The 17,417-nt window shown below is 43.7% G+C and overlaps 1 protein-coding gene across 1 annotated transcript in view; it reads right to left on the reverse strand.

Moving 5' to 3' along the window:
* Window positions 1-3,591: 3,591 nt before the first annotated feature.
* Window positions 3,592-17,417, reverse strand: part of LOC311109735 (semaphorin-6D-like) — a 142,934-nt gene continuing 129,108 nt past the window's right edge. The window contains exon 21 of the mRNA XM_084152707.1: window positions 3,592-7,394. Coding sequence (XP_084008833.1) covers window positions 6,028-7,394 — 1,367 coding nt within the window. The 3' untranslated portion in view covers window positions 3,592-6,027. The remainder of the gene's footprint in view (window positions 7,395-17,417) is intronic.

The following is a 17,417-nucleotide window of genomic DNA, read 5'->3' on the forward strand; positions in this document are numbered from 1 at the left end:
CAATTGAATATACTCTTTAGTTTCCCAAAGTCAAATCTTTGCAGTTAAAAGCACCAAAATGTTTATACATTTGAAAGGACTGCTCTTTCATTAAGGTGCAAAGTGGTTTAAGTGATACGTCTCTGATAAGACAAAAAGCCATCATAAGTTATTTCAAGGGCCGTCTACTTATTTGACCACAGCAGTAGACTCCTATTAAATAAATAAACGCCTCACCTCTGTGTGAGTGGGGACTTTTGACTCCGTACCCACACCTCACTCCCCCCACGCTAATGCAGTCATGATTACCCAATAGGCACTGAGGATAATTATATACGCTAATCAATACAGGCTTGTCAGGAGGAGCCAAAGTCAAGCAATTGCAGCACAGCCTTATTGTACCTCGTCAACAACATGGAGAAGGTTACAGCCAAGAGGTCAATCCCAGGTCACATCAACACATGTAAACAGTCCTCTTGACTAGGGTTGAATATTTTCCCGGTATTTTACAATGTTCCATCCCTAGAATAAATAACTTTTCTCCTGGATAACCTGGTATTTCCCGCCAAACAGGAAGTGTCATTCTAAAGCAGGGTTGCCCAACCCTGTTCCTGGAGAGCTACCCTCCTGTAGGTTTTCGCTCCAACCCCAGGTGTTACTAACCTGATTCATCTTATCAACCTGCTATTAGAATCAGGTGTGCTAGATTAGGGTTGACGCAAAAACCTACAGGACGGTAGCTCTCCAGGAACAGGGTTGGGCAGTCCTGTTCTAAAGCATACAAATACTGTATGTCTGGATTTGATTTGAACTTTGATCGGCATGAAAATTCAAGCCGGATGCTGCCTGATGAACCATACACTAGGGACATTTTATGAGCCCTACATTAAAGACATTTTATGAGCCCAAGCCCAAAGAAGCCCAAGTGATTGTGCAGTCATCCAATACATAACCTATGGTGACTCCCTGCTTAAATAAAGGTAAAATAAAATATATAGGTTACCTCACATTACGAACGACAGAAAAACATAAAAGCCCATAGATGTAGCTATTCTGTCTTGGGTAAATAAATGAAACACGCTCCAGTAAGCTACTCTTTGTGTGTGGACTGTATTACTGTACTGTATTGTATTATACGGACTAGAATACGCACCTTGTTCAAACCATGAAGATTGGAGAGAACATGCGATGCTGGTGCAGTACATGCGGCCTACAAAGTTACAATTATAGGCTAGCGAGTTTGATTTTAATTTTGAAATATAATAGGGCCTATTTTACATTTTTATAATTGGTAGGCAGACGCAACGTGTGTATTAGCCTACCTCCTCTTTCTCTCTATTGTTGCTTCATTGCTTTCAACAGTTAAATGAAATATGTTTCTTTGTCCTTATCGTCATCATTTTAATGACATGCTTGAATAATATAGGACTAGAATAGGATACAGATGGCGTTCTTTCACTTCTCTTCCAGATTGAATGGTGAATAAATAACTGCTATAGCCTACCACCATCACGCGTTCTCTCTTCTTTTCTTTCTATTGGCTGCTGCATTTAACATTCAGCAAACAAGAGCTTGCATTCTTCTTCAAATAGTCTATTACTATAAAAAAACAAGCTATTCTAGTCTAGCTTTTCCTGGGACTCCAAGAGCTAAGGAGTGTTTTTTAAGGATAGAGGCCAGCGGAGCGCAGGTGCGTATTGAGCAAGAGGATATAAATTAGAAACATATGCATAACCCATCATTCATAAGCTAAAAGGCTATACTGTATGTCATTTATTACCTGAAAAGGGTAGGCTAGGACATCTATCTATCTATATATCTATCCATCTATCTATAACATACACTGAACAAAAATATAAACGCAACATGTAAAGTGTTGGTCCCATGTTTCATGAGCTGAAGTGAAAGATCCCAGAAATTTTCCATAAACACAAAAGCTTATTTCTCAAAAATGTTCGGCACAAATTTGTTTACATCCCTGTTAGTGAGCACCTTGTGCTGGGGACAATAAAAGGCCACTCTAAAATGTGCAGTTTTGTCACACAACACAATGCCACAGATGTCTCAAGCTTTGCAGGAGTGTGCAAATGGCATGCTGACTGCAGGAATGTCCACCAGAGCTGTTGCCAGAGAATTTAATGTTAATTTCTCTACCATAAGCCACCTCCAACGTTGTTTTAGAGAATTTGTCAGTATGTCCAACCGGCATCACAACCACAGACCACGTGTATGGCATTGTGTGGGCGAGCGGTTTGCTGATGTCAACGTTGTGAACAGAGTGCCCCATGGTGGCGGTGGAGTTATTGTATGGGCAGGCATAAGCTATGAACAATGAACACAATTGCATTTTATCGATGGCAATTTGAATGCACTGAGATACCGTGACGAGATCCTGAGGCCCATTGTTGTGCCATTCATCCGCCGCCATCACCTCATGTTTCAGCATGATATCATGTTTCAGCATGATAATACACGGCCCCAATGTCTCAAGGATCTGTACACAATTCCTGGAAGCTGAAAATGTCCCAGTTCTTCCACGGCCTGCATACTCACCAGACATGTCACCCATTGAGCATGTTTGGGAAGCTCTGGATCGACGTGTACGACAGCATGTTCCAGTTCCAGCCGATATCCAGCAACTTCGCACAGCCATTGAAGAGGAGTGGGACAACATTCCACAGGCCACAATCAACAGCCTGATCAACTCTATACGAAGGAGATGTGTCGCGCTGCAAATGGTGGTCACACCAGATACTGACTGGTTTTCTGATCCACGCCCATACTTTTTTTTTAAGGTATCTGCGACCAACAGATGCATATCTGTATTCCCAGTCATGTGAAATCCATAGATTAGGGCCTAATGAATTTATTTCAATTGACTGATTTCCTTATGAACTGTAACTCATTAAAATCTTAGAAATTGTTGCATGTTGCGTTTATATTTTTGTTCAGTATATATACATCTTGAACAGGATGATCTATTTGGATGCAATTTGAATTAAATTGATGGAGGCCGAAAAACACGGAGTGCTCAAGTATCCACTGATTTAAAGCAATTATATTCGAGTGATAGGCTGTTTAAAAACTCAAAAAAAGGAATAATCTTTACAATTAAAAAGTGAACACCGAAAGATGGAGATATGTAAATTAGACACACATTCAGTCCTTATATTATCCTACTGTAGCATAGGCTATGCTGCAGCAAATGTAGACCTACCTATCACAAGAAAAAAAGTTACCATGATAAGATGATGCATTGTAGACTGCGCTCCATAGCCTACTGAGATGCGCTCTGTCCCCACCCTGAGCGTTGATGATTGATTATGCAGATAGCAGAGACAAGGCCGTAGAGAAGCCAGATTTAGCCAGATATAATTTAACTGTTCCATTTCACGTCATGTTGTTCATAGAAATAATATATTATAATTTACTGCTTTCTCGCATTTATATATCCCGGGGAAAAGGGAGTGGGTTTAGGCGGGAAATCTCAGTAACCCTGTTCTTGCTATTCAACCCTACTCTTGACAATGGTTTATAAAGTTGTTAAATACTTGTGTAATAAAACACAGGTAACTTCTATGTAAGAATAATGTGACACACCAGAGTCAATAACACACTTGCAATGTATTTTCATTTATTTCTATTATAAGAGACATACAATGGTATTCTGTGAGACCAAATTCATACGAGCCCAAGAGCTTCAGCCCAGAGAAAGAAAACATACTGAATCAACGAGAGCCCACCCCCCCAAGAGAATGTATTTACACTCTGTGCAATACTGATAGCTATTAGAAGTAAAACACCATTCCCTTTCCCATACAATCTCAACGCAAACTCAAATAACCTTCACTTCAACTCACCAATAAGTACCGTAGCTGCCCTTTTCCTGTTATGAGATATGGTCACATTCAAAATCAAATACTGGTTTCATGTGTAATGGGAGTGATCCATATGGTCTGTGAGGATTCTACTTATTGCATCCAAACAACAAGTTTGCCTAAAACGCAAGAATGTAGCCATCTATAACTAATGTTGTAGTTCAGGCTCATGTATCTATCGGTCAGCCCAAGGTGAATTCAAGTGGGAATGGTAAACTTGAGGTCAGACCAGCTTCAGGAATCTAGGGCATAAATACTATTTTCAGATACAGTAATAGTGTTTTTTCTCTCTCAAAGAATTGACCATGAAACCAGCAACCCATGAAGTAGACCAGAAAGTGCATCAGCAGAGAGTTCCAGAGGGAGTAGTATTTCTGAGGCCGATCTGACTGCTTTCCCTCTCTCTCCCTGAGGAGAACGCCCAGCGGACGCTCCGGGGAACACTGGCACCCCGGGCGACTCTTCCCAATGCTCCGAGAGCGTTGATCCAAGGACACGGCCGGCGCCGAGGCTTCCGATCCCTTCCAGTCTATGCTCATCGGATCAGGGCGTCCATTCCATTTCTACCTAAATCAATTACCACATCTTCTGATCAGACAAAAAAAACACAAAATCCCACCCTTAGGATCTTTTCCGCTACCTGTGGTGTTGAGGTTGAGACCAAGTGATATGTTGGGAGTATCAGAGAGCCCGAATAATCTTAACATCTGAGTAGCCTGCTATCCATCAAACAATCAAAAGGTAAAGTTAGCAATCAGGGAAAAAGCAAACCCAGTGAATACACATGAAAATATGCAGCCTGAAGCTGTGGAAGTCACTATGCCAGTGCTGGCAGGCTCACAGTTCAGGGATATTAAAAACCCTTGTTAGAAATACAAATCTACAATAGATATGACACATACCGACGACCATTAAAAAAAAAGTAACACCTATTATATAGCATCTTGGCGCCTTGCATTTACCCCTACACCCCATACTATATTAAATAAGGCACACATTTACACATACAATTAACATTTGGCTAGTATTATTCCTTTATTTACAACCAATAGCCACAAAGTTAATAATTATAATAACTGCAGTAAGTACCATGTTAAGAGTGTTTTTTTGGGGGGGATGGCATTGTCTGATTTTGATCCCGATTCTTTGGGGGTTGAGTGTCTGGTCCTCTTTGGGTATGATATATGATAATTGTATTATAATTCATGAGGATCAACTAAGCACCAATGTGATAAAAACATTATTTAGGAATTGTTGTAGACCCTAGTTCATAGACCAGCTGTATTAATGCCTTTCATCTGTTTCTCAGGACTTGGCAGGATAGTAGGGTCTCCATTTTCCAAAAAAGAGAAACGCCTAGCATAGTTGCTTTGAGTAGTTTCCTTTGCTTGTCAGTATCCACCAGCTTGGCTCTCTTTTTGAATGTGAGTAGTAAATTCACCATGAACGTGTTAATATGGTAAATGATTCTGTATTCACCCAGTCCACATACTAACCATGCTGAAACAGGGGCAGGCAGGTCCTTGCCTCATTTGGGGAACTTATTTTTGAGATGCCAAACACCAACCAGTAATGTATTTCAACAGAATGGGTTCAGTTTCAAAGTAAGGCAAAAAGACAGAGCTACCTTTAAAGGAGTTTTGTTGAGGTCGCTCCACAGGATACATATACTGCATATGTATATGTATACATATACGGTGTAGATATAAACACTCATATATATACACACACATGCATATATATAAACACGTTAGGGGGATCAGGACTGTTTGTCAACACTACATAAGAAAAGGTAAGCAAAAGCAAGTTTCATAGGCATCGCAAGAAGCTCTAGATTCAATCTTAAAATGTCAGATGCCAAACCCTTCCATAACTAAGTTGCATTGTAAATCCACACTGAGGACATTGGCAGCATAATATAACGGGGTCACGTTTCACCAACCCCAGTCCCTCACCTTCTATAAGCAAGTAGCTGAGCAATACCAATATGGTACAAAGATATTCATTGGACAAAAAGGGGGAAATAACAAGTTTGTTTGAGGTTTGTCGACAGCAACACGGCTGCCGCATAATCCAGGGCACGCCTTTTCATGAAGGTCTTTCACTTTTCACTCATTGAGAGGAGAGGACGAGGCACTCTTGTCCTGTTCTCCTCCTCTCCTCTTTCTCCTCAGTAGTTGAAGTTTCCCTGTTGGTTGACGGGAGAGGAGGCGGGGATGAAGAGGGGTTTGGGAGGGACGTCGGGTTTGAGGGAAGTGGTCCGGCGGACTATGGCCCCCCGGTGGAGGTATCCTCCGGTATCCTCCTGCTGCTCTCCGTTGTAGCTCTGCTGGCGCGTCAGGTACCCATTGGGGATGAGCGGGTAGTGGATCTCGCAGGCGCTGCCGGTGGAGTTCATTCGAGCCAGCATAGGGGGCGGTTGGTGCTGGTGGCCGTTACGCTGGCTGAAGCTTTGCTGCCGGTGGACCATCCCTCCACCACCCCCTCCGTTGGCAATCTTAGTGGCAGCGGTAATCAGTGAGTGTCTCTGGGAAGAGTGCCTCCGCTCCAGGGTGGACTGGTGGTGAGGGGGCATGTCCGGAGGTACATCCATGCGGCGGGTCAGGCTGTCTCGGGGCAGGGTGGATGAGCTGTAGTAAGGTGCTGACTCCGTCTCGGGGATGTGCGGCTGGACGCGGTTGGAAAAGGCTAGTTGACCCCCATGGCACCCGCCACTGGCTGACAGGCCGGATGAGGTCATGACCTGGGCGTTCTTGCTGGTGTTGGCCTCGTGGATGTGTTTGAGCAGCTCGTCCAGCGACGTGACCTCCATCACCTTCTGCGGGTAGCAGGGGTAAGGCTGCTGGACCAACATGCGCTCGGCATTGTGGATCTTGCGTTCCTCCAGGAGCTGGGGTCCACCAACCAGGGCATGCCCATTAGCCAGAGCTTGCCCATTGGAGAAGCTGTGAGAGTAGGGGTAGATCTGCTGGTGGAGCAGGCCTGAGCTGGGCCTGGAGCCTTGTCCAATGTTGTGGGACTTGGGCTCCTTGGCATTGTTGCAGTTCTGGTTCTTCTCCCACTGGTTCTTGAAAGCCTTCATGTTCTTGATGGGCAGTTCAGGGGTGGAGTCTGGGGTGGGCAGACCCGAGAGCTCCGAAGAGTGGTGTAGGTGATGGGGGTGGACCAGGTCTCCCATGGTCATCCCTGGGTGGTGACCACCGTTCCGTCTGGGTGCTCCTTGATGATGCTCCTTCCTGTTCTGGAAGAAGGAGTTGTAGAGCTTGGGCGAGGACACCTCCATCTTATCCTCCTTGTTCTGGCTGTCCAGCAGGCCATTGAGCTTGGCCAAGCTGCGTAGGGACAGGGCGTGAGGGATGGGGGCCTCCGGGTCCTTGGCCAGCCTCTTGGTCTTGTGGCCGGTGTGGTTGCAGTAGCAGGAGACCAGAAAGCCTGAGAGGAAGGCTCCAAGGACAAAGGCCACCAGCACACAGGCGATCAGCAGGGTGTAGTGGACACTGTGGTTGGTCTTCTCCATCTCGGGAGGCCGTCGGACACCTTCACAGAAAAAGAGAGAGAGAACAAAATGGTCTTTAGTGTAATGAAACCAGAGACCTAGAAGAGACTATAATTTATATAAGGTCAAGCAGGCAGCAGCTGGAATAGACTGGTTGTGTTTACAGGAGCTCTACTATGTGGGAAGCAGCATTGCAGAGGTGTTAGAACTAGCCTCTTGGCTTGCCTCCCTCTCTGTTAATGAATCAATAAAGTATTATTGCCAAGACCTCAGCTTTCGTCTCCAACTGCAAAGAGTGGCAGAGGGCAAGAGCTTCCCAGTCAGTGAGAAATCAACTCCAAAATGAGTTTGGGCTTTAAATATTGATGGGTGCACTGGCAGAGGTCTGATGTCATTCACACTGGCTGTGCTTTCAAATGCATGGATCAGGGTGAGTGCACCTGCAATGAACTTAACCAAAAATAACCAACTCGACCAACCAGCTCGTAGAATACATCACTCTTTAATTGAACGAGAGTCTGACTTTGATTCAAATGGTTGTTTGGGAAAACATCTGAACTGCCACAACTAAGCACCTCAAAATCTCAAGGTTGTTGTGACAAAACACTATGAAAACGCCCTTGGATGGTGTGACCCTGCCACTATATTTGCCTAATGGCATCTGAGATTCGACAGGAGGAGTGATACTTGCCACCTCTCTCGCAATCAGAGCTCAATTACAAAGGCTGCTGCCATCTGTGGTGTCAGGCCCTTCTCCAACCTTAATGATAGACTCTGTGAAATTGATAAGTCTGGGGAGGGGAATTGGCCCGCACTGGGAGGGGAAATGCAGGTGTTCCAAACAGGCTAATTTCATCCCGTAATGAGAGCTCAGGTTAGGCAGTAATGGGCAATGATAGTGCCAGATTAGACGTAATGGTGGTGATGGAATGTTGAAGATGATGATGATGAGGAGGAGGATTGGGGGGGGGGGGGGGGGGGGGTTGAAATGATTGGGCCTAAGAGAGACTTGTCAAGGGTTTTTCTCTTTCGATGAAATTACAAAGAGCTGCCACATGCTTCAGCTTTAACGGAGTGAGGGCACTTGAATAGAAGGGAATTTCACTGAGGGAATTTACAATTAGGCGTTTAGCGGAATTAAACATCTCGTACAACATTTTTGATGACAGCAGTGTCTTACACTTCATAACTTTTTAAAATGGGTTTTGTTCAAACAGGTTGCCAATACATTATTCTGTCTGAATAAGAAAAATATTGCTGGGCCTTAAACTGGAGTCTGTGAGGGTAAATGCAGGCAGCATACCAATACCATTTGAAAGAAAGATATTAATGAATTTATAAGGGAAAGGGAGATGTGAATAATAACTCACATTAATCTACAGTACATGCAGAACACAGCACAGAACGACCTTGGATAATTAAAAAAAAAATGCTCTTAGGTCAAGTGTGTGTGTGTGTCTTTAGGTATATATGTGGAGAACAGGTATGCAGTGCACACACACACTGTGGGCTGAAGAAATGAGTAGCAAAGCTCCACTGCAGCTTCAAGCACAAACTCATCATGAATCTATAAAAGTAACAAAAGCACAAACGGGAAAATCTCGATGTGTCAATAGAGGAGCACAGGCATCAGCCTTGAAGCTCCTGGCACTTTGCTAGTAACTCTAAAGGGTACTTGTAACCATTACCGTTTTTCTTTGACAGCCTTAATACAAACAGAGAGAAGATGGGGCAGAATTAGCATCAAACAAGGCTCGGTTCTTTGGTCTTGAAGGAGCTGCCGACACGAGTGTCTCTTTGCCTGGCGTTGATGGAAAGTTATATGTAGGTCACAAAGTTACCGGAGAAGTGTCTGCTCCCTGTCTCTCTCCCAGCGCTATCAGGAAGTAAAGGGTTTTCGAGCACTGCAAAGCTCTCTATCACTATCCATTGGACCATTTGCTCTACATCAGTGAGTAGAATACTGGGTGCCATTCCGCTATAGAGAGATGCAATATACTGTACTATCACATTCTCCTGTCGATAATGTTAAATTCACAGAATAAGTTAGACGTGCTGCTTTGAAATCGCGAGTTCTACCCATTCAAGTGCTATATCCATTGTATTCTATGGCGTTGGTATGGCTGTGCTTCGTTTATCCCATCTGTCCTAGGCCAGTGTGTCAGAGTGAGCCGAGGCAGTGTGGCAGCATGGGGTTTTATGAATAATACAGGTCAGGATGCCCATATCTCTGTGTGGCTTCCCCCAGCCTCCCTGTGGCTCCCAGCTCCCAGTCCTGTGACTCATCTGGGGCCTCTGACCAGGACCCTTGGGGGCCCCTATGACTATTGAAGGGTTCCACATGGCCGAGGAGCTATGAGTCAAGCGTCACAGTGGGGAAATGCACAGCGGAGGTACACAGATCTCCAACCCCACGCACAACCTGTCACAACACGTTTGGGGCTGGGGTGGATGACTCAATTGGGCCGTATGCGTGGCATATTGTGGCATGGTCACAGTGAAATTAATACCCACTGAATCATGGCATGGGGGAGACAGGTGTGCTGCTAGATGGCGCACATGAGGCAGAGCATGCAGGCAAACAGTATACTGCCAGTTGAGGCTAATGCATTGCCTCAACACAGTGTTGAAAGAAAATACATTTAAAAAGGGTCAAATGAATTATTTTATGATCCAATGTCGTATGACACCTCTGATAAAGAGGTGAGACAAAAATGTTTGAGAGCTTTGCTTTAATGTAACCATTAATTGGAGTTGTCCGCACTTGTGTAGTGGTAGAGTTACATCAAAAATGTTAGTAAAATATAGGTGTGTTATATAAAGATATGTGGTGCTGCAGGATAATTGAAGCTACTCAAAGCAACAACAATAACCTCCTCTCAATGTTTATATCATGTTAATAAGTGTTGTTCCATGTTTATTTTTCTCTGTTGTCACACTATCTTTAGGCAAAGTGTGGGTTCAGAATGGTCTCTGCTGAACAGAGGCATAATATAACTAATGTGTGAAGAACAGGAACACACACTCACACTCACATTAAGGACTCTCAGGTCTTCTAAAAGGTAAACACACATATGGTTGAGAGAGGACAGGAGGAAAGGAGGAGAGGGGGGGGGGGGGGGACAGCTGGAAGTATTCATGCTCGAGAGGGAGAGAGAGACAAAGAGAGAGAAAATATAACTTCAGTAAGAAACTGCCAGGCAATGGAAAAGAGAGAGAGAGGAATAGGACAGAAAAGAGACGAGCAAGAGAACTAGAGAAAATAAAATGAAATAGAATGTGGCAGAAAGCTGGGGACAAAAAGTGACAGAAATAGAGTGTGAGAAAGAATGTGCAGGGAGCAGATTGTAAGGGGGAGGCTGGGGGAAGATGATGGAGAGAGAGATAGATGTGTCAAAGTGAGTGACAGATTGTCAGCCTGGTGGGTTTTGAAACCTCGCTCTCAGAAGCAGCTGTGTTTTGGTACGTAGAAGACCCCCGCTTGACGCTTTCATAGCACTGCATGAGAGAAACACTGAGCGATTATATCCATAAAGGCTGTGCATTATGTAACCAAGCTAAAGCTATACGTAACCTGGAGTCTGTTCTGTGTTTCTCTAATTGGGGATGGGTTGCGCGAGGAGCCAAAGTTGAGAATGTGTCGTTTCTGGAGTGTGAAGTGCTATTACGGCAGGTGATAAAATGGCTCCAAAACAAATAAAAACAAAAGCAGTGAAACACAAACAACGCAAGCAGAGGTTTTCACCTTTGACTCACGTCTAACCCTTCTCTGAGATGCTTAAAACCGATAGTTAATGAATCATACAGATTCAATTAGCTCCATAAACGCCCAACTGACCTACTACTGTACATACCTTAGAAGTGTATCAGAGTCAAGCTGTTTTTATATTCTACTGCATGTGCACCATAGAATCAGCTAGCCATCTGCAGTGTTGATGGCCAAATGGATGGTCTTGAGAATCAGGGATGTAGGATAAGCTAGACATCAACTGATTATTTAGCTGGGATACTACGGTGCTTTTGGTAATCCTGATTGCTGATGGCTAACGATGTTGTGGAATGGTGAAATATAGACACAGCTCGACTTTGGGACAATTCCAAGGTACAGTATGCAAATGTTGTTTTCAGAGTGAACTATCCCTTTAAAGAGATAACTTTTCCATTGTGTGTCAGTACACTGCTCAAGATCGCACTTACAGTGCCTTCAGAAAGTATTTATACCCCTTGACTTATTGTTATAGCCTGAATTCAAAATGGATTAAATTGACTTTTTCTTACCCATCTACACACAATACCCCATAAAGACAAAGTGGAAACATGTTTTTAGACATTTTTGCAAATATATTGAAAATGAAATACAGAAATATCTAATTTACTTAAGTATTCACACCCCTGAGTCAATACTTCGTAGAAGCACCTTTGGCAGCAATTACAGTCTTTCTGGGTAAGTTCAACACCATCAGCTCAGCGTCCAACACCATAGTGCCCTCAAAGCTCATCACTAAGCTTATGACCCTGGGACTAAACACCTCCCTCTGCAACTGGATCCTGGACTTCCTGACGGGCCACCCCCAGGTGGTAAGGGTAGGCAACAACACATCTGCCACGCTGATCCTCAACACTGGGGCCCCTCAGGGGTGCATGCTTAGTCCCCTCCTGTACTCCCTGTTCACCCACGACTGCATGGCCAAGCATGACTCCAACACCATCATGACGTTTGCTGATGACACAACAGTGGTAGGCCTGATCACCGACAACGATGAGACAGCCTATAGGGAAGAGGTCAAAGACCTGGCAGTGTGGTGCCAGGACAACAACCTCTCCCTCAATGTGAGCAAGACAAAGGAGCTGATCGTGGACTACATGAAAAGGAGGGCTGAACTGGTGCTGTAGTGGAGCGGGTCGAGAGTTTCAAGTTCCTTGGTGTCCACATCACCAACAAACTATCATGGTCCAAACACACCAAGACAGTCGTGAAGAGGGCATGACAACACCTTTTCCCCTCAGGAGACTGAAAATATTTGGCATAGGTCCCCAGATCCTCAAAAAATTATACAGCTGCACCATCGAGAGCATCCTGAACGGTTGCATCACCGCCTGGGTATGGCAACTGCTCGGCATCCGACCGTAAGGCTCTACAGAGAGTAGTGCGTACGGCCCAGTACATCACTGGGGCCAAGCTTCCTGCCATCCAGGACCTATATACTAGGCGGTGTCAGAGGAAGGCCAAAAAAATTGTCAAAGACTCCAGTTACCCAAGTCATAGACTGTTCTCTCTGCTACCGCACGGCAAGCAGTACCGGAGCACCAAGTCTAGGTCCAAAAGGCTCCTTAACAGCTTCTACCCCCAAGCCATAAGACTGTTGAACAATTAATAAAATGGCCACCCGTACTATTTACATTGACACCCCCCCACCCCCGCTACTCGCTGTTTATTATCTATGCATAGTCACTTTACCCCTACCTACATGTACAAATTACCTTGACTAACCTGTACCCCCGCACATTGACTCGGTACCGGTACCCCCTGTATATAGCCTCGTTATTGTTATTTTATTGTGTTACTTTTTATTTAATTTTTTACTTTAGTATATTTAGTAAATATTTTCTTAACTCTATTTCTTGAACTGCATTGTTGGTTAAGGGCTTGTAAGTAAGCATTTCACAGTAAGGTCTACACCTGTTGTATTTGGCGCATATGACAATAACATTTGACTTGATTAAGTCTAAGAGCTTTCCACACCTGGATTGTGCAACATTTGCCCATCATTTTTTTCATTATTTTCCAAGCTCTGTCAAATTGGTTGTTGATCATTGCTAGACAACAATATTCAGGTCTTGCCATAGATTTTCAAGTAGATTTAAGTCAAAACTGTAAAGTGGCCACTCAGGAACATTCACTGGCTTCTTGGTAAGCAACTCCAGTGTAGATTTGGCCTTGTGTTTTAGGTTATTGTCCAGCTGAAAGGTGAATTCATCTCTCAGTGTCTGGTGGAAAGCAGACTGAACCAGGTTTTCCTCTAGGATTTTGCCAGTGCTTAGCTCCATTTCGTTTATTTTATTTCCTGAAAAACTCCCTAGTCCTTAACGATTAAAAGCTATTCATTTTTTATTAATTTGTCAATTTCGAAAAACATAATTCCACTTTGACATTATGGGGTATTGTGTGTAGGCCAGTGACAAAAAATCTCAATTTAATCCATTTGAAAATTCAGGCTGTAACACAACAACATTTGGAATCAAGGGGTATGAATACTTTCTGAAGGCACTGTAGCTAAACACTGGAGATTACTCCTGAGTTCTATTTGCATCAAGTAAAGACGTTCCAAAATAGCCTAATTAGTTTCTGTTCTCTACAGCTGAGGGGAGAATGTAATAGTTCCATTGAAGGGAACTTCATTCCATAGTACCGCAATGAGTCAAAATGGCCCCAGGCTTAGCAGGCTACTATTACCCCCAACTTATGCCAGAGATGTATTTTCTGCCGTGGAAAACACAACAACAGATTATCGGCTGCAACACTCCAAGCACTGTGAGAGATGAAATAACGAACTAAAATGTTTCATTTCTTTTCTAAATGAAGCACGAAGAGGAGTCTGCTAACAAAAATTCGGAGTACTTTGACAGTTGAAATAGCTGATGCTTGGGTAATGATGAACACAGTTCACTCTCTGTGTTCATGTGTGGTGTTTGAGTTTGTGCGAGATTGGGTCTTGGTGTTCGTGTGAATGAATTCAATCATGTACTCTCATCATTAAGAATATGCATAATATTACACATCAGTGCCCAACCAATTGGATGCAGCTTGATTTATGCCCACGAGGTAATATGATACGCTGTAATGTAACTGGTTCACTCCAATTGAAAAATAGTGCTAATGAACATGGCATTTTATTAGAAGTGTACTGATGCATGTAAACTCAGCAAAAAAAGAAACGTCCCTTTTTCAGGACCCTGTCTTTCAAAGGTAATTCGTACAATTCCAAATAACTTCACAGATCATTGTAAAGGGTGTAAACACTGTTTCCCATTCTTGTTCAATGAACCATAAACAATTAATGAACATGCACCTGTGGAACGGTCGTTAAGACACTAACAGCTTACAGACGGTAGGCAATTAAGGTCACAGTTATGAAAATTTAGGACACTAAAGAGGCCTTTCTACTGACTCTGAAAAACACCAAAAGAAAGATGCCCAGGGTCCCTGCTGATCTGCGTGAATGTGCCTTAGGCATGCTGCAAGGAGGCATGAGGACTGCAGATGTGGCCAGGGCAATAAATTGTAATGTCCGTACTGTGAGACGCCTAAGACAGCGCTACAGGGAGACAGGACGGACAGCTGATCGTCCTCGCAGTGGCAGACCACGTGTAACAACACCTGCACAGGATCGGTACATCCGAACATCACACCTGCGGGCCAGGTACAGGATGGCAACAACTGCCCGAGTTACACCAGGAACGCACAATCCCTCCATCAGCGCTCAGACTGTCCGCAATAGGCTGAGAGAGGCTGGACTGAGGGCTTGTAGGCCTGTTGTAAGGCAGGTCCTCACCAGACATCACCGGCAACAACGTCGCCTATAGGCACAAACCCACCGTCGCTGGACCAGACAGGACTGGCAAAAAGTGCTCTTTACTGACGAGTCTCCAGCATGACAATGCTACCAGCCATACTCGTTCTGTGCGTGATTTCCTGCAAGACAGGAATGTCAGTGTTCTGCCATGGCCAGCAAAGAGCCTGGATCTCAATCCTATTGAGCACATCTGGGACCTGTTGGATCAGAGGGTAAGGGCTAGGGCCATTCCCCCCAGAAATGTCCGGGAATTTGCAGGTGCCTTGGTGGAAGAGTGGGGTAACATCTCACAGCAAGAACTGGCAAATCTGGTGCAGTCCATGAGGAGGAGATGCACTGCAGTACTTAAATGCAGCTGGTGGCCATACCAGATACTGACTGTTACTTTTGTTCAGGGACACATTATTCCATTTCTGTCTGTGGAACTTGTTCAGTTTATGTCTCAGTTGTTGAATCTTGTTATGTTCATACAAATATTTACACATTTAAGTTTACTGAAAATAAACGCAGTTGACAGTGAGATGACGTTTCTTTTTTTGCTGAGTTTCGATTGTAGAGCATCAAGAGGTATCACTGAGACTTGGGTTGAAATAAAACATTCAAGTAATTTAGTGAGCGATCGAAATTTACACAATAGTTACCTGGAGGAAAATGGGGGAGGGTCGTGCTTTTTCAATTTCAGTCAGGGGGAGGGTTTAGTATTTTACAAATTTAGTCCAGGAGAGGGTCATGTAATTTGTAATAAATTAAATGTCATATTGCTCAGGGTTTGAGAATTTGTTGCTTATTATAGTATCTCATTTGTGCCCGATGATGCCCCTCATCCCTGATTCTCTACTGGGTGCGCAATATCAAGTGTGCCTAGTGTGGTCTCAATAAAATGATTCATAGCCTATACCCCTCAAACTCAACTCTGGACCTCGAAGCCAGTTCCACAGCATTTTTTAATTGTTCCCCTCTAATCAGGGACTGATTTAGACCTGGGACACCAGGTGTGTGCAATTAATTATCAGGTAGAACAGAAAACCAGCAGGCTCCGGACCTCGTAGGGTAAGAGTTGAGTGCGATGGAGGGCCTAGTGTCCGCATGTTTTTGGTTTTTACTTCAATGAAGCCCGAGACAACCAGGTGTGGGGAGTTCCTTACTAATTAGTGACCTTAATTAATCAATCAAGTACAAGGGAGGAGCGAAAACCTGCAGAAACTCGGCGCTCCGTGTAATGAGTTTGACACAAGCTATAGGCCTAGGCTATACGAAGTGCATGCTCGGAGAAGCACAGAGCAAAGTTATATTTATAAGAAAATGTACTGCCTTCCCAAGTGTTTGTGCTGCTGGGATGGTATATAAAACTAGGCTACACTGCATTACACACTGCAATGGATAGGCTAGCCCAATCATGAGCCCTGGCCTGCCCTGCTTTTACTGATATAAATAAACCCTTTTGTGCTGCCTAACCAATGACTGTGTTGTGTACGGTGGCACTTCAGGAGGCGAGTCAATTTGTCCCCAAAATTCAATATCTGTGCACCTACTGATGTCGAGGTATTTAGAAAAAAAGTATTCCGGATACCCATTAGCTGCTGCCAAGGCAGCAGCTACTCTTCCTGGGGTCCAAAGCTTGCTACTGATATAATTGATTTTAATACATATTAAATGAACCCAATTATATACAACGATTTAGTCCGCAATGCTTTATGCTAGAAACAAGCTGTAAAATGCCGGGGAAAGACGTGAGTCCGTTGCATATGGGATATCTTTGGTTTGTCTCTGACATTCAGAGGCTGCACTACAACCTTCTATAGCCGAGGAGCATTGGGGTAGTGCTATTTTCTTTAGGAGAGGGAGCGCAAAAATAAGAATTAAATGACATAATTTCTCAATCAGTTTGTACCGACAGATATATCATTATAGAATAGGTGCAGAAAATGCATCCTCCAATTGCAACGTCTGCCTATATGCCCACACATCTTGCCTCAAGAACATTTTCTATTTTTAATACCCTCAAACACCAAGTTAGGCATATCTAATTTCAAAGTAGGCCATTCTCACTGTCCATCGTGAATGACAATTATTCGCATTTTACCACTGCATGCCAATCATTTGATCTCAATCAGTTTCATTGGAAGATACATTTAACTCTTCTTGAATAGATTATTTCACTTATAATTCACTGTATCACAATTCCAGTGGGTCAGAAGTTTACATACACTAAGTTGACAGTGCCTTTAAACAGCTTGGAAAATTCCAGAAAATTATATCATGGCTTTAGAAGCTTCTGATGGAGGTTCTGTTGGAGGTGTACCTGTGGATGTACAGTGGGGAAAAAAAGTATTTAGTCAGCCACCAATTGTGCAAGTTCTCCCACTTAAAAAGATGAGAGAGGCCTGTAATTTTCATCATAGGTACACGTCAACTATGACAGACAAAATGAGAGAAAAAATCCAGAAAATCACATTGTAGGATTTTTAATGAATTTATTTGCAAATTATG

The sequence above is a fragment of the Coregonus lavaretus genome (assembly GCF_964263955.1).
Source record: "Coregonus lavaretus genome assembly, chromosome: 3".
NCBI lineage: Eukaryota > Metazoa > Chordata > Actinopteri > Salmoniformes > Salmonidae > Coregonus > Coregonus lavaretus.